This window comes from Amblyraja radiata, chromosome 11, assembly GCF_010909765.2.
Source record: "Amblyraja radiata isolate CabotCenter1 chromosome 11, sAmbRad1.1.pri, whole genome shotgun sequence".
Classification (NCBI taxonomy): domain Eukaryota; kingdom Metazoa; phylum Chordata; class Chondrichthyes; order Rajiformes; family Rajidae; genus Amblyraja; species Amblyraja radiata.
Window position 1 is genome coordinate 19,275,093 of NC_045966.1, and position 18,710 is coordinate 19,293,802.

Genomic DNA, 18,710 nt, shown 5'->3' on the forward strand with positions numbered 1-18,710 from the left:
AAGGGAGTGAGAGACAAGCTTCACTAAATATTGTCGGGCACTGTTGAACCAGAATTACGCAAACTAACATCTCTTCCAGGATGCCTAGTGCATATATCCAAAATGCCTTTGTTAATACAGACTTTTATTATGATTGGTTTTGTGTTATCAACAGCTGCAACACCTACAAATCCAAGGCATAACTTTTCATTTGATTATCTTTCAGAGGAGACAGAGTCTGCATTTTAATCAGCCAATGTTGCTGCCTTTTTCAAAGGCTGTGGGCTTTTGACAGTGTGGGTGGCTTTACATTATTTATAAACCCACAGTAGCTTGGTCTGTTCTACATTTGGCAGGAATTCTATATAACCTGCTTTGATAACATAACAAGGGAACCACCATAGCAACGTAACAATGAAATGCACCATTTGGTTTAAACAGGTTTATCTTAACCCTCTGCATGTGCCTAATGTTGGTTAACAAGCTAGACTGATCTATGTGATATAATTTCAATCTGTGCCTAATTACACTATTGGGTTTACATTTTAATAATTAGTTTATCATATTAATAATATACCTGTTTGTCCAAATGTGTCAGCAGCATTTTGTCAAATATCAGTCCGTATTAGGAAATGGGAACCACATCTCATGAAACTTATCAGAGGTTTGACTTACTGTGACGAAAATGCGATTGTATCCTTAATTTGCCATTCAATTGTCTCAATGTGCAATTGATGGCTGGATTGGATTACACAGTCCCTTCTATTGAGGCAGTCCATCAAGAAAAGCATGTTACTATGACTTGTCACATGTGACAATAAAGTATTCAAATTCAATTAAATTGAGGATAATTTGCTTGCATTCTGGTTTAGTGGTTTCTGAGTGAGTTTCCAGGAGCGGAAAAGACTGCAAAAAGTTGTGAACACTGCCCAGTCCATCACCGGCTCTGACCTCCCCACCATCGAAGGGATTTATTGGAGTCGCTGCCTCAAAAAGGCAGCTAACATCACCTGAGACCCACACTATCCTGGCATCACACTCATTTCACCACTGCCATCGGGAAGAAGGTACAGGAGCCTGAAAACTGTAATGTCCAAGTTCAGGAACAGCTTGTTCCCTACAGCCATCAGGCTATTAAACACTACAACATCAAATAAGCTCTGAACTACAATAGACTATTATTATTATTATGCACTATTATTGTTTGTTTTTTAAGTATATGTGTATAGATATAGATATATAGATAGATATATAGATATATATAGTTATAGATATAGATATATACTAGACTAAGTGGGACCCGTTGGGTCCCAACATCACACGGGAGGGCTGGTCACCAATGCAATATTCCACCTCTCCACCAATTCTAATATTGCTCGCCAGTGGGGGGGGGGGCTGTCTGTTGCGCTAGTATAGGTGTTGCAGGCCAAAGGTACTGGTTTCCAGAGGGCTAGTATAGACGTGGGCCGAATGGGTTCATTTTGTGAATACAAACTTTTAAAAAAAGCGAGGCAAACAATTGGGCTGCAGCCACCTGACAACCAAAATACATTTTGTGAACACAAACTTGTTAAAAAGGCGAGGCAAACAATTGGGCTGCAGCCACCTGACAACCAAAATTAATTTTGTGAACACAAACTTGTTAAAAAGGCGAGGCAAACAATTGGGCTGCAGCCACCTGACAACCAAAATTCATTTTGTGAACACAAACATGTTAAAAAGGCTAGGCAAACAATTGGGCTGCAGCCACCTGACAACCAAAATTCATTTCGTGAACACAAACCTGTTAAAGAAAAGCGAGGCAAACAATTGGGCTGCAGCCACCTGACAACCAAAATTCATTTTGTGAACACAAACTTGTTAAAAAGGCGAGACAAACAATTGGGCTTCAGCCACCTGACAACCAAAACTAATTTTGTGAAAACAAACTTGTTAAAAAGGCAAGGCATACAATTGGGCTGCAGCCACCTGACAACCAAAATTCATTTTGTGAACACAAACTTTTTAAAATGGCGAGGCAAACAATTGGGCTGCAGCCACCTTCAACCAAAATTCATTTTGTGAACACAAACTTTTTAAAAAGGCGAGGCAAACAATTGGGCTGCAGCCACCTGGCAGACAAAATTCATTTTGTGAACACAAACTTTTATAAAAGGCGAGGCAAACAATTGGGCAGCAGCTGCTTTACAGCCGCATCGAGGGGACTCACCGTGGAGTATACGTGCGTTCAGTGTTATTCGCAGCACTGAGAGCCGTGACCCTCTCGCTTCCTCAGTCTGGCAGAGACTGAGTAAGGGACTACACTTCCAGGTTTTATAGTCCCTCCCACCTGCCGCCAGCGGGGGCAGCAGAGAGAATGGCAAATTATTTAAAAACATTAATACCTCAGATTTTTCATCGATGGGAAAAATCCTCCGGTCCCGGAAGGCAGAGGGGGGCTCTGAGTGAGGTGGCCAAAAATGACGGCCGTAGGTGGCAGGGTTCTCTCGGAAATCGCAGCACAGTGGGCCAAAAGCGGTCAAGATCAGACTTTTAGTAATATAGATATATATGTGTGTGTGTACTTGTGAGTATGTGTATATATACACACTGAACTTTTTTTTTCTCTCGTTTATCATATTGTTTACAGTGTACTATGTTTACATATTCTGTTGTGCTGTAGCAAGTAAGAATTTCATTGTTTTCTATCTGGGACATATGACAGTAAAACATTCTTGACTCTTGAGGTGGCTAAGAGATTAATGTGGGAGCGACAGATTGGGGCAGGAGGTGGCTGATGGGGCAGGTAGATGGATAGATTGCTAGGTTGTGCGCTTCTTCTGCTGGTTATGAAGGGAATTTGTGTGTTCCTCAAGGTTCTCACTACTATCCCGAATGCTTCTTCTCCAGTTTGAGTAACATGGGCAGATGTTGCACTTCTTCAAGGAGGTCCTTATTCGCCTGATGACCTCCTCTCATGACAGAACTCAGAAATCGGTGTTTGTTTCAGGAGTCTGGTATAAGGCATCTAAATGTTCTGTGCAATGCAACAGTATCAATGAGAGTCTCAATGCTGGAGCCATTGGCCAGGGGATGATGCTGACAGAAACATCAGAGGGCGAGACAGAGGGTGGAAATGTTAAATACCAGAGGGCTTACGTTTAATAATAATAATAATAATAATATATCTTTTATTGTCATTGCACATCAGTGCAACGAGATTTAGTGTGCAGCTCCACTGATGTACAAGAAAGGTAAATAAATACAATACATAAATAAGCAAGCTGAATTGATTGACGTGACCATCTGAGGGAGACTGTCCAAAGGGAGTGGGTGGGGGGGCACTCATTAGGGGCGGTTCAGAGCCGCTCTAGCTCTTGGGATAAAACTGTTCCTGAGTCTAGAGGTTCGGGCGTAGAAGGCCTTGTAACGTCTGCCGGAGGGAAGTAGTTGAAACAGACCGTGGCAGGGGTGTGATGAGTCCTTATGGATGTTGAGGGCCTTCCTGAGGCACCGCGTGTGGTAGAGAGAAAAGGAAAGTTTAGCAAAAAATTGGTAGGTGCCTGGAACAGGGTGCCAGGAGAGGTGGTATAAGCAGATATAATAGCAACTTTTTAGAGACATTTAGACAGACACGAGCTGGCAGGGAATAGAGGATTGGGACCACGTGCAGGTGGGATGTTGGATTGGGTGATGCAGATATGGTGGGCTGAAGGGTCTGTTGTGCTGCACTGTGGTCTATGTGGTATGACTGCAGTGGCAATAGAACACTCAGGAGGTCAGGCAGTATCTGCGGACAGAGAATCAATTAAGGCCGAAAGAGAACGCCGAAAGAGAAAATGAATTTATTTATTGAAAGTTTATTTTTATTTCTGGTTTCGTGAGAATCTTGCTGAATCCCCAAGATGGCCTGCTGTGAGAGGAGAGGGGCCATAGGAATAGGCAACTTCTTAGAGGAGCCCAGGCATGTATGGGAGAAGAGTGCTGGAGGGCAGAGCAGTCATCCAGGAATCAGGCTCCTCTATCTGGCTGCAGAGGATGATGCATCCAGAAACACTAAGGTCAGGATTTATTACCTGCAGCCACAAGTTGCATTGTTTTTGGATGGGAAGGTCACAGACACCCTGAATTTGTTACTGTGGATCTTTCCAGATGGTGCCGCTGATGTCATAGATTTGCTTCAGGCAAAAATACATCATCTTGAATGGGCAAAGGGGTGTTCAATTGCAAAACTCCCTAATTGCTGTCCCATGTATGTCACCCTCCAATCAGCTGCTCAAAAGTTACACCTCTCTGCCTGGCTCATCACTGAAATGCATTCAATGGTGTGAAGTTGTCGAATTTGCACGGTGGATGTGAAATAAACTTGTCACAGAAAGTTATAACTTGGTCTTTTTCAGTCTAGGCATGCTTTGAAAACTAATATGCATTATGTGCTGCCATTCAACATTTCCGACAAAAAAACTAAACTAGTAATATATTGAATGTCTTACTTAATTTAACTATTGCAGATTTTTAGAATTTAAACTTTCTTAGTCTCGTCTTTCACTGTGAACCAGATATATCTTTTTTCTCTCTCTCTCCATTAATCCAGGATTAGATGTTGAATCCACCCAGAATAATTTACTCTTCTTTCAAAGTCTTAGTGTAGTTCCGTTCACCTACTTCGAATGTGTTGATTTGGGGAGCTCCATTGCTTGTACTTTTCATTCATCATTTGCTTGAAACATTTTAGGCTACATGAACTTTAAATGTTTTATGTATTTATTATACTACCAACTATTAATTTCTGAAAGGCCATGCATGATCATGGAAGATCGTCATTGGCACCGGCTGTTGAAAGAAAGAAAGCAGAAAAGAAAACCGGAAAAGAACAAAACAAAGCAAAAAATAGACAAAACACGAAATGGTTGCTAATAAACTATGAAGGAAGGGGTGAGGAAAAGCATCGCACAGTTATTTAGGTGCCTTATAGCCTTCTGAACTCGGCATCAAACAATTTCAGCTCATACCATCTGCTTTCTTTCTTTCAACAGCAGGTGCTAATGACGATTCTATTTTGTCACTTATTTATTAATTCAATCCTGCCTTCCAGAACTTTCTTTTCATGCTTTTAATGCACTCACTCCCCTCCCTAATGCAAGTCAAATACACACGTGCATTCTCAGACATGCACACACATGTAGAACATCGTCCATGCCTCGGCATTTTCTTAAATCCATCTGTAGTGTTTAGCCTTTTTCCAGTTTTGGTCAAAGGTTTTCATTTTGTTAACTGCCCTGATGCAGACTCATCTGGTGGACATGTGCAGCATTTCCTATTTCCTACTTTCATTCAGATTTCTCAGCAACCCTAATGTTGTGCCGTTCTGTCATTGTTTCTTGTTTCTATGCTCTATGATTTATAGGAGAAAGATGTTGTGGTCAGAATAAAAGTAACAAGAGATACACAAACCCTCTACCCCTGTAACTCTTCACTATTAATCTGTCCTTGGTCATTATCACTTGATATTCTTACTTAAAAATTAACTCTCTGACTCAAAAGCTCTGATAATCAACACGATATTCATTTAATGTAACGAATCCCAGTTTTCTGAAGCCATTGTGGAAAATAATGTGATTTCCGGTTTTCTTCTTACTTAGTCATACAGTTTTAATAATTTTGACCTGGTGTTTTGCAGTCAACCAACAGAAGACATAATTCTTCTACATTTATACTATAAAATCCTTATGATATTTTAAATTTCAACTTTAAATCTTTGATATTCAAAAGAATTCAACCAAATAATATTAATATTTAATACTCCTAGCTGCTGTATCATTTTAGTGAAGTGAACTCGAATGCCCCTGTCCCACTTAGGAAACCTGAACGGAAACCTCTGGAGACTTTGCGCCCCACCCAAGGTTTCCGTGCGGTTCCCGGAGGTTGCAGGTGGTTGCCGGAGGTTGCAGGTAGTGGAAGCAGGTAGGGAGACTGACAAAAACCTCCAGGAACTGCACGGAAACCTTGGGTGGGGCGCAAAGTCTCCAGAGGTTTCCATTCAGGTTTCCTAATTTGGGACAGGGGCACTACTCTTCCAAAACCAATATATCTTTGTTTAGAAAATAACCCAAAACTGAAGGTGATATTTCTCGTGGGCTCTGACCATGAGAACAATCATAATTCAATCAGGTTGAGATGAAAGTCAACAAACCAGTAGCCTTTTTAATTCAGTTACTTGTACTTGTCCATTAACTTTAATTCTTTTGCGTACAAAAACTCCTAAATCTAAACACAATCTCTAATTTCTCATCATTTAAGGAATATTCTGATTTATTTTGAACATCTGCTTGCCTCCATGAAACAAAATCCCGCTTGACTCCATTATACTGCTATACTTATTATCACGTTTAATACTTTAGTATACCTACATATATTTGAACTAATGGTATTCATTTTGTAATCAGATTTAAGAACTTAATAAAAAATATGTTAAGATGACCACTCTTAGAATGTACACAGGAGGTATTCTTGTTGTGATATTTTAATTTAGTTCAGTTTAGAGATGCAGTGTGGTAACAGGCCCTTCAGCCCACCTAGTCTGCTCTGACTAGCAATCCCTGTACATTAGCACTATCCTACACACTAGGGACAATTTACAATTTTTACCACAGCCAATTAACCTACAAACCTGCACGAATTTGGAGTGGGAGGAAACCAGAGCACCCGTGGGATAACCTATATGGTTACGGGGAGAAAGTACAAACTCTGTACAGACAGCACCCGTAGTCAGGATCAAAGCTTGGTCTCTGGTGCTGTAAGGCAGCAACTCGACCGCTGCGCCACCATGCCACCCCAAATGCATACCATATATATGATATACCTTCGCCAGTGTCATTTAAAAATACATAAGCATGTTTTTTTAGAAAAGATACAAGAAGGAATGAAAAGGAATTTGGTGCCATCTTTGGTCTCAGGTGCCATCTTTGTATGGGCAACCAATTTGCTGAGCATGGTTGCCAATATGGTCAATTCTGTTACTTGCTGATGATTATAATTGGATGAAACATAAACAACTATTGTAATTATCGTGTTAAAACAAAAAAATAGTCATGGCTGATATGGATATTTAAAATTTATTGTGCTATGTTACTTTTAGGGACCCACTAGGATACATTACAAATAAGCTGTGTTATAGAGTCTTACTTGTGTGGAAACAGGCCCTTCAGTCCAACTTGCCCACACTGGCCAATATGTCCCATCTACACAAGTCCCACCTGCCTGCATTTGGCCCATATCCCTCTAACCTGTCCTATCCAGGTACCTGTCGAAATGTTTCTTACATTTATCTGTTGTATGAAACATACATGTGTGTATGAAACATACAACAAATGTTTCTGTTGTATTTCATCACAAAAGAAGATAAATAATAAAACTCTGATATTCTGTTTTGGTGTACCCCACGTCTGAACTACTGCCTCGTACCATCATAGACTTCTAGCTTCTAAAGCTGTATACTCAAGAAAACTGAGGCAGGCGATGAAAAGGTTATGAAAGGAGATGGATAATGATTTCGTTGGATTATAGCCCATTAATAAAGTTGCATTAATTTTTAGTCGCATGAAATGCATTCACAGAATATTAACCTAAAACTGTGTTATGTAATGAGGGCCAGGCAAATGCTTATAGGCTAAAATTCCCTTCCCACTATTTTTAGCAAGATTACTCGGGCCACTTATTTTACATAGATTAATGGCATCATAAAGAAAATCTTCAGCTTATATAGTCCTTCATTAATACATCCATAATCCATGACATTTATTGAGCAGATTCTAAAAATAACATTTATATCAAATAATTGCTATACAGAATGTTTTTGTGGTATTGTGCTCTCATTTCCCCTCATTTCTTCACTGCTATTGAAGCACCAGAAAGACTCTCTGTAACCAAGGCAACAGTTAAATGATCCACTTACAGAGCTTTGTTTAGGGAGCTATTTGATGTTGGTAAGGGTGATGACTCTCCTGCTGATTTTCACTATTTACTGGGGAGACACTGAACAGACAGATTATATACATCCCACAGTTCTCTTGTCCTGTGATCAGTGAGTCAGTTGATGAAAACAGAAGTTTTATCATAGGATTCATTGGACCACTCAGAGTACCATTTTGCTGCTTGTGTCAATAATATTATTTTCAAAAATGTTGTATCAATTGTCATATTCCTAACGTGTCTTTTAGAGTAATTATCGAATATAACCTTAAAGTGTTCAATTAAAAACTGAACAGACAACAATTAGGAAAATACTAAAATTGATTGGAAAGCTTTGAATTCTGTTCACTGGCCCTTCGACGATCCCCAGTGAGAATAAACTGGAAATATAATGTTCAGTTTCAGCCATATTACTTCGAAAAGGCTTTAGATACTTCAAAATTTAATTTTTGCCAGAGTAAAGATAAGCGACAGAACAATAAGTGACAGAACCAGCTGTGCTGGCTCGAAGGGCCGGATGGCCTACTCCTGCACCTATTGTCTATTGTCTAATAATGGTATATGGATGTTGACTTGCAGGATAGGGTTGCAAAGCAACCATACTGTTCAAAAGCACTTAACAGTGTGAAACACTTCAGCACATCATAGTTTTTTAAAAATGTTTAAATGTGTATTATTTAGCTACAAATTAATCTCTCAAGAAGTAGTGTAAATAATTTTTGCAGATATGGTGTTATGGAGTCATACGGCATGGAAGCCCTTCCGCCCAACTTGCCCAAGCCGACCAAGATGCCCTATCTACATCAGTCCCACCTGGCCACATTTGGACCATATCCCTCATAAACCTTTCCTTTGATTTACCTGACAAAATGGCTTTTAAATGTTATAATAGTACCTGGCTCAACTACTTCCTCTAGCAGTTCGTTCCATATACCTACCACCCTTTGTGTGAAAAAGTTGCCCTTCAGGATCTCTATTACATTCCTTACCTGCCCATACTCTTCTTACAGCTCAGGCCCTCAAGTCCTGTCAATATTCTCTTAAATCTTCTCTGCACTCTTTCCAACTTGACAACATCCTTCCTATTACAGGGTGACCATACCTGAACACAATACTCCGAATGCAGCCTCACCAACGTCTTGTACAAGAGTGACATAACATACCAATTTCTACACTCAATAATCTGACTGACAAAGGCCAATGTACTGAAAGCCTTCTAGAACACCCTATCTACCAGTTATATCACTTTCATGGAACTATGTACCTGCACTCCTAGATCCCTCTGCTCAACAACACTCTACTGCCCTGCATTCACTGTGAAGGTCCTGTCCTGGTTTGACTTCCCAAATGCAACACCTCACACTTATCTGAATTAAACTCGATCAACAATTCCCCAGCCTACTTGCCCAACTGTTCAAGATCCTGCTGTAATTTTTGATAACTATCTTTGCCATCTACAATGCCATCTATTTTAGTTTCATTTGCAAATTTACCAATAATGCCATCTACATTCTCATCCAAATCTTAATATAAACTAAAATCAGTAATTTGCCCAGTATCAATCCATGAGACACACCACCACTCACAGGTCTCCAGTTCGAGAATCAACCTTCCACCATCAGCATCTGCTTCCTTCTATGAAATAAATTCTCTATCCCGTTGGCTAGCCCTCACTTGGATCCCATGCAATCTAACCTTCCAGAGCAGCCTACCTTTTGGAACCTTATCAAATGATTTGGTGAAGTCCATATAGATTACGTCCACAGCTTTGCCTTCATCAACCTTTTTGGTTACTTCTTCGAAATCTCATTCAGATTTGTAAGACACAATCTCCTACGTACAAAACCATGCTGACTATCCTTAATCAGCTCCTTTCTATTCAAATGCACATATCCCTCAGAATCGTCTCCAGTAACTTGCCTATCAGACTCACTATAGTTCATAGGCTTTTCCTTGCTGCCCTTCTTAAATAGCGGCATAACATTAGCCATCCTCCATTCTTCCGGTACCTCACCCATATCTAATGTGAATTCATATTTCCTGCAATTTCTTCTCTAGCTCCCCACAGTGTCCTTAGATATGTCTGATCAGGTCTAGGAAATTTATTTACTTACATACGCCTTAGTTAGTCCAGTACCTTCCCGACCATAATACGGACTGTCCTCAAGACATCTGCATTAACTGTCACAAGTGCCCAGTCTTCATGTCTTTTTTCACAGTAAAGCCACTGTGATTGCTATCTGGAGCTGTGTACTAAACTATTTTTTTCCACTTTCTTTCAGCTGCAGTATTGAAATATGAGAACAATGTTATGAATATTCGGCAATTCAATTGTTCTCCCCATCCTTACTGGCTACCAAACTTTATGGATGTCTTTACTTGGTCTTTGCCATTTGTTGGTGAAAAAGGTACGTGAACTGAATTATAAAATGAGAGATCTTTACGGCTGTGAACATATCTTGGAAAATAATTTAATGCCATATTAGTCCATTGATTGGATAAATGGTCTATTTTAATGGTATTATCAGTAAAATGGTTCAGTTTTCCACTGATTACCGCTGCGCCACTGTGCCGCCCCTAAATAACATAAGTATAGAAGTCGTCTGACTAAATGAAGTTCTTCATGACTGTGAAATGATTGAGGTTCACTTTGACAGCAATATCATTAAATCTGTGTTACATGCAGATTGACAATATGATCTATCTACTCTGTATATTGTATACACTTCCAGCTGATATGAAAATCACATAGGCTATTAATCGTGCAAATGTGTCAGGCATGTGTCTGCATACATATCCCACTATGTTGAACACAAATTTGCTTCATTTGAACGCAAGGTGTTCCTGTGTTTTTTATTTGTTCCGTTAGAACTTACAACCACTAGTTCTGTGTTCGGAAGCTTGTGAAAGAAAGTGAAAAATGCGTTTACTCTCTGAGCTAGAAATTTTCTTTCATTTATTTTCCTTTAAACTTGTGTATCAGAATCACTTTATTTAGGACTGTATCATGCAATAGCTGAACACTCCATGGAGTGATGAAGTATCACCCCAATTCCACTAGATTTTCTCCTTAAACAATACAATTTTCATGATATTTCTGCTTTTCTGCTTCAAAGGGCAATCATTTATCTTGAAATATTACATAGCTCTCCCTAAATCATTTACTTTATAGATCCAAATCACTTTATACATCCAGATGTTTAAAAAACATTTAAAGAACATACAACAGTACAGCACAGAAACGGGCCCTTTGCCCCACAATGTATGTGCCGAACATGATGCCAAGAACAACTCTTACCTGCCTGAACATAATCTATATCCCTCCACTGCCTGAATATCCACGTGCCTATCCAGAAGTTTCTTAAATGCCACAATCATATCTGCACCACTCCCAGCAGCATGTTCCAGACAATCACCACCCTCTGTGTAAAATACTTGCCCTGTACATCTCCTTTAAAGCTAAGCTCCTCTCACTTTAAAGCTATGTCCCTCTCATTTTAAGCTATGTGGGGGTGCCGTCGAGTATGGCTGCCCAGCCGTCCATTCACCTTTTTTAAATTTTTAGTATTTTAAAAAGTGTTGTTTTGGAGGTCTAGTCTTTTTATGTGGGGGGAAGGGGGAAACTGTTTTTTCTCAGTCCCTACCTGGTCGGAAATTAGTCTTTCCTCTGAGCCGCATCTTCGTCCTCTCCTCGCGGCCTACCACCTGGACTGGAGTGGCGTTTTCTGCCGGGACCGGCCAGAACTTCAGCTTCGGCGGCGGTGCAGCACTGAAGTACCATTGCGGAACGGGCGATGCCTTACCGAGGGCCGCCGTGTGGTAAGCTCCGGAGTGCTGATACCGCCGACTCCAACATTGCGGAGCTGTCGTTGTGGAGCTTCCAGCTGTGGGCGGCGCTGACTCTGAACATCGAGGAGCCTGGGATCTCTCGCCGAGATCGCCAGTGTTGGAGCTCCGACCAGCGCGACCTGTGGACTTCGGGAGCTGCGGTCTCTGGTAGGAATCGGCAGTTCCAGACACTCCAAGCCGCTGAAGAGTGTTCCTCCGACGCTGGAGCTCCATCATCCGGCGAGAGGACCGGTAACATCTGCTGCGGCGACTGCGGAGGCCGCAAATAGGCCCCAACCACGGGGTGAACAAGAGGAAGAGGACTGGACTTTGCAGCCTTCCCACACAATGGGAACCATTGTGGGGGGATGTTTTTATATCTATTGTTAAATTCTTCTTTAATGTTATGTTTTATTTTTATTGGTGTGCTGCAAATGGCAACTCAAATTTCACTACACCAGTATCAAAACAGTGCAATCAACTCCCATTTCTTCATACATTGCTTTGAAGATTCTTGAGTTTGTGTATGTGATAATAAATATCCTTTGGTGTATGTGATAATAAATGTCCTTTGTCCTTTGTCCTCTACGATTTGATGCTTTCATCCTGGAAAAATGGTTCAGACTGTCTACTCCAGTGGTTCTTAACAAGCATTGTTCAAAAATCCGTGGTCAAGCCGCAATGTGTTATCGGTGCCAAGGTTTTGAGCCACGAGAGCATGAAGCCCAGCAAACTGAAGATCCATTTGGAGTCTTGTCACAGCGACCTGAACACATCTTCTCCCCAAGTGGTAGCAGGGGAAGAGTGTGGACTATTTCAAACAAAAAGAAGCCGCACTCAAGGGTTCCCGCATCGATTCAACGGGTCATTGCGTCGTCAAAATGAAGCAGCGCTGGAGGCTTCATACCGGATTGCTTATCGAATCGCACAGACTAAGAAACCTCTCACCATAGTTGAACAGCTTATCAAGCCATGCCTTCTCGAAGCAGCGAAGTTGGTGCTGGGCGAACAGCAGTCAAACAAGTTCAGGCAGATTTCCCTTTCGAATGACACAGTCAAAAGTCGAATCTCGGATATGAGTAATGATATTCTGCTGCATGTAATGAGTGCTGTGAAGAGCAGACCAGTGTATTCACTGCAACTGGATGAGTCAAGTCAGATGTTGACTTGTTCCCATCTGCTAGTCTACGCTCGATACCTCGACGGAGAAGCCATGAAGGAGGAGTACCTGTTCTCGGAGCCATTGGCTGCTACCACTTGGGGAGAAGATGTGTTCAGAATGCTAAAGCCTTCCTCATCAAACATGAGCTTGGCTGGGAATGACTTGACGAGGTGTGTATAGATGGGGCACCTTCCATGGTCAGATGCAGATCTGGCTTCAAAGCTTTCATGAAGGATGTCACTCCCCATGTCTCCTTCACCCACTGCATGATACATCACCATGCTTGAACGATGAAGACACTCCCTCCTGGTCTTCGAGAAGTGCTTTCAGATGTGGTGAAGATTGTGAACCATATCCGAGGGAGCGCAACAAATTCAAGAATCTTCAAAGCGATATGTGAAGAAATGGGAGCCGATTGCACTGTTTTGATATTCCCCACAGAGGTGCGCTGGCTTTCGTGTCGTAAAGTTCTCAATCATGTGATTCAACCGAGAGGAAATAGCGCTGTTCTTGGAGAGAGGGTGTACCGAGAAGGAGAATCAGCTTCATGAAAAGATGCAGGATGAACTGTTCGTGATGAAGGTTGCTAACTTGGTTCTCTTCTTCACCGAGGTGAATTCCTTAAACCTCACAATGCTACACACGGCTCGTGACAAAGTGGCAGCGTTCAGGAGGAAGATTCAACTTTACCAGAGAAGAGTCCAGGACGGTGACACAACTATCTTCCCTGAGATGACGACTGTCCAGATGCTGAATGCCACTTCCACGAGGAGATCTCAACCCACCGTCTGGCAATTAGTGAAGCCATTGAACGTTACTTCCCCGGACTGGATGACCGCTCTCGTAAGGAGTGACGGTGCCATCAGCGATACTGACGTGGCTGCAAAGGTTGAATTTTACAGAATTCGTGACGATGCGCAGCTCAAGAGTGACTTCATGGAACAAGAGCTCGCCACGTATTGGCTGAAAGTGAAGGACTATCCTGTTCTTTCAAAGAGGGCCCTGACCCTATTGGTCCAGTCCCCCTCAACCTATCGCTGTGAGGCTGGATTCTCAACCATGGTTACTCTGAAAACGAAGGCACACAATAGGCTTGTGATAGACACTGACATGAGGTGCTGCCTGTCGAGCATTCATCGTCGTTTTGATCACCTGATGGCTGTGAAGCAATTTCAGCCATCCCATTGACTGAGTATTGGCAGACATGATTTAATAAACATTTTTTGTTTCGGTGGTTACGGTACTGACCAAGAATGTCTGATGGGGTCGTGGGGCCAAAAAGATTAAGAACCACTGGTCTACTCTATCTGTGTCTCTCATAATTTTATGCATTTCTATTGTCCCCCTTCAACCTCCAGAGGGAGTCACCTCTCCAAATCCAGATTTTAATTGTTTTCTGACATTCCAGAATAAACAATCCTTTTAGTCCAACCTCTCCATGTAACTAATATTCTCTAATCCTGGCTGTATTCTACCTTTGTATATCAGCATCTGCAGTTCTTTGTTTCTACACTGTAGTATTCTGGTAAATCTCCTCTACACCCTTCCTAGAGCCTTCACATCCATCCTGTCATGGTGCTGTAAGAACTGCACACAACACTCCAAATGCCACCTAACCAAAGTCCTAAAGCTGCATCACGTTTCCTGACATACTCAACGCCTTCTTCAATACTCTATCTACTTGTGTTGCCACTTTCAGGGAGTTATGGGCTTGGACCCCCAAATCTCTCTGTACATCAATGCTATTAATTGTATATTTCCCCCTTACATTTGATCTCCCAAAGTGTAACATCTCAGACTTGCTCGGATTAAACTTCATCTGCCATTTCTCCACCCATTTCCACAGCTGAACTATGTCTCACTGTATTCTTTGACAGTTTTCCTCACAATCTGGACCTCAAATATTTTGGTGTCATCCTACTAAGCAGCTCAGCTACACTTACATCCAAGCCATTTATATGTGTCACAAACAACAAAGGTCCCAGTACAGATCTCTGCAGAACTCCACTGGTCACAGATTTCCAGCTTGAATATACAGCTTCCACCGCCAGCCCCTGTCGTTTATCAGTAAGCCAGTTCTGAATCTATAGTACCAAGTCACTGTTAATTCTGTATATCTTAATTTTCTGAATCAGCCTAACATGGGGGATTTTATCAAATGCCTCACTAAAATTAATGAGGAAAGCATCCCCACTGCTCTATCCTCCTCTATCACTTTAGTCACCTCCTCAAAATCTCACTCATGTTAGTCAGAGAAAAGTTGTTGTGCACAAGGCCTTGCTGACTGTCCCTAATCAACCTTTCTCCTCCAAATGGGAGGAAATCCTATCTCAAAGAATCTTCTCCAATAGCTTACCTACCAAATAATTCTACGATCTTTTGAAAATGTTTCCTCTGCTTCCATTCCATAAGTTTGCAGTAAATGTTCCTAACTCCTGTCCCTTTGAAGAAATAGTCAGAGTGTAACTGTTTTGACTAATTTATGTCTGACATTATATCCATGTTAGACATTAGCTAAAAATGTTAGCTTTTCTAATTTTACTATACAGTTCCAAATTTCAATGATCAGCTTCGAAACTCTGTATCTAGGCCTGATTGTACTTTTGTTACTATAATTGCCTTCAAACAGCTGAATCAAGGGCGCTATAAGTTGAACCTTATAGGTTTTGATTAGTATTAATCCTATCATAGGCTACACCAAAAAATTATAATATTCAACTTCCGCTGATTGGCTAATGCTATCAGTATTTGATTCCTACTGATCATAAGACTAATACCCTTCAATAGGTCTGAAGAAGGGTCTCGACCCGAAACCTCACCTATTCCTTCTCTCCGTAGATGCTGCCTCACCAGCATTTCTCCCGTTTCTCCAGCATTTCTAGAGTTTCTCCAGCATTTTTTCTCTACCCTTCAATAGAACTCAGTTTGGTTAAAAATAAACCCATTAAATTTTGATGCAATTGTGTAGTTTTTCTTCCATATTCTTTATTTTTGCCTTTCTCCAAAATGATTGGCTTGTGTTTTGTCTCAAGAATTGGAAAACGTACAAGCACTACCCTCTCCTTGATTCTGACCTGACTTCATTGCCAACTTTAGCAGTGGAGTAATGGAATTTATGACTGACTTTATGAAATTCAAACCTTTTCATGACATTGTTCAGTAATTTACATTCAGCTCTTTCCTTCTTTCAGTGACAGAGATGTTGGTGAATGTTCTAAATATCTGCTCTGATGATGAACTCATGACAGATGAAGATGAAATATTTGATGGTAAGTGTTTGTCAAGTTATAAAATAATGAATGAGCAAGAATAAACAGAACCACTATAATGTTGTTTTTGTTGTTGTGAACACTCTGCTTTGTCCACAAATCTCTTCACAGCAACATACTTTATATTGACTTATAATGTAGAAAGTCACGCTCGGCACAATTAAAGAATAATTACATAAGTAAGCATGGTGTCAAAGATGGAAAATGTTGGAAAGGCTCATCAACAAGCTGTCATTATAAAGAGAGTCTTAAAGGAGGGGATATGTCAATTTTGCAAAAGGAACCAGACACGTCTTGGATGCTTGATAGCAAGAGATCACGCAAAAGGCCATTCTTAGAGGAGTACAGAGTCCTGATTGTGATTACAAAGATAACAGTATTTCTAAGTGAGGGTACTGCCACTGAACTAGACAAAGACAATGGAACATTGGGGAGGATAATCTGATCAACCATGTCAAACGTTGTGCAGAGGTTGAAGAATACGCACATTGGAGACCAGGACTCTGTGTCAGAGGGTCATAGAGTGTGGAAACAGGCCCATCTGCCCAAATTCCCCATACCGACCAACATGCCCCATCTACACTAGTCCCACCAGCCTATGTTTAGCCCAAATTATTTTAAACTTATCCTATCCATGCACTGACTAAATGTTTCTTAAACATTGTGATGGTACCTGCCGGAACTACCTCCTCTGGCAGTTTATTCCATACACCTGCAAACCTTTGTGTAAAAAGCTGCCCCTCAGATTCCTATTACATTTTTGCCCCCTCATCTTAAACATATGTCCTCTGGTTCTCGATTCCCCCACTCTGGGCAAGAGACTTTATGCATTTACCCTATCTATTCCTCTCATGATCTTGTACACCTCTATAAGATCTTCCCTCATCCTCCTATGCTCCAAGGAATAAATTCCTAGCCTGCTCAACCTCTCCCTATAGCTCAGGTCCTCGAGTTCTGGCAACATTCTCGTCAACCTTCTCTGCACCTTTTCCAGCTTAACAACATCTCTCCCAGAAGAGGATGACCAAAACTGCACACAATATTCAAAATGTGGCCTCACCAAAGTTTTGTACAGCCGTAACATGACCTCCCAACTTCTATACTCAATACTCTGACTGATGAAGGTCAATGTGTTAAAAACCTTCTTGACCACTCTACTTGTGACACCACTTTCAAGGAACTATGTATCTGCACTCCTAGATTGCTCTGCTCTACAACAATCCCAGAACACTGCCATTTGCTGTGTAGATCCTGCCCTGGTTTGACTTCCCAAAATACCACACCTCATAGTTCTCTGTATTAAACTCCATTTACCATTCCTCAACCCACCTGCCCAACAGATCAAGATCCTGCTGCAATTTTTGACAAACTTCCTCGCTATCTACCATTACCATCTACTTTAGTGTCATTTGCAAACTTATTAATTAAATTGTGTACATTCTCATACTCCTTCCATGAAGCCAATTTTCTATCGTCACCTAGCTCTCCTTGGATCCCATGTGATCTAACCTCCAAGGGCAGCCTACCATGTGGAACTTTGTCAAATGCCATGCTGACATCCTTATATACAGCTCTGCCTTCATCAATCTTCATATCTTCAAAAGATATAGTCATACCTTCAAAAAAGCTCAATCAGATTTATGAGACACGATCTCCCGTGTACAAAACCATGTTGACTATTCCTGATTGGCCCCTGTCCATTTAGATACATGTATATCTTATCCCTCAGTAACTTTCTGACCACAGATATTAGACCACAGAGGTTGTGACGTGATGTTACACAAGGTGATGTTAATGCTGTAACTGTGGTTAAAATCTAAATGAAGAGGATCAGTCAAAGGGCATAAATTGCTGGAAATACTCTCACATCAGGCAGCATCTATGGAGAGAGAAATGGATTTAACGTCTCAAGTCAATGAAAAACTAGGAATAGTTAAAATTAAAATTTTGAATGTAGGTTAGCAGTTAAGTTGCAATGCATTCAGAGCAGGAGATGGGCTCCATGCACATGGTGAGTTTATAGAAAGATTGAGAAGAGGAAAGTTCATGACTATCTGAATGGTGGCCGATTAGGAAAAGGGGAGATGCAACGAGACCTGGGTGTCATGGTACACCAGTCATTGAAAATATGCATGCAGGTGCAGCAGGCAGTGAAGAAAGCGAATGGTATGACTTGACTTGTCATTTTGTTGGAAGTTACTTTGACAAATATATACACATATAAATTTGCTTATGATTAATTTTACATTTTGTTTAACAGATGTATTAAATGTAGCATATAATTTTTCTAAACTGAACTCTTTGCTTTCAAGCAAATGCTGCAGCAGCTCGGAAGGAGGTTATCAGGAACAAGATTCGAGCAATTGGCAAAATGGCAAGAGTGTTTTCCGTGCTCAGGTAAGAAGAGTGCACATACAGGTAACTCTTGTTATTATGGACCTTGTTATCATGGATTTCAGTTCTAGTGGACGGACCTACTGACCAGCACCGCTGCTGACACTATTCTTGGCCAGCACTGCCTC

The 18,710-nt window shown here is 41.1% G+C and overlaps 1 protein-coding gene across 3 annotated transcripts in view; it reads left to right on the top strand.

Annotated features, from left to right (window-relative positions):
* Positions 1–18,710, top strand: part of LOC116978352 (serine/threonine-protein phosphatase 2B catalytic subunit alpha isoform-like) — a 329,244-nt gene that overhangs the window by 278,593 nt on the left and 31,941 nt on the right. For all 3 annotated transcript variants that reach the window (XM_033029454.1, XM_033029455.1, XM_033029456.1), the window contains 3 exons: positions 10,212–10,337; positions 16,111–16,188; positions 18,501–18,585. In XM_033029454.1, the coding sequence (XP_032885345.1) occupies positions 10,212–10,337; positions 16,111–16,188; positions 18,501–18,585 (289 nt within the window). The remainder of the gene's footprint in view (positions 1–10,211; positions 10,338–16,110; positions 16,189–18,500; positions 18,586–18,710) is intronic.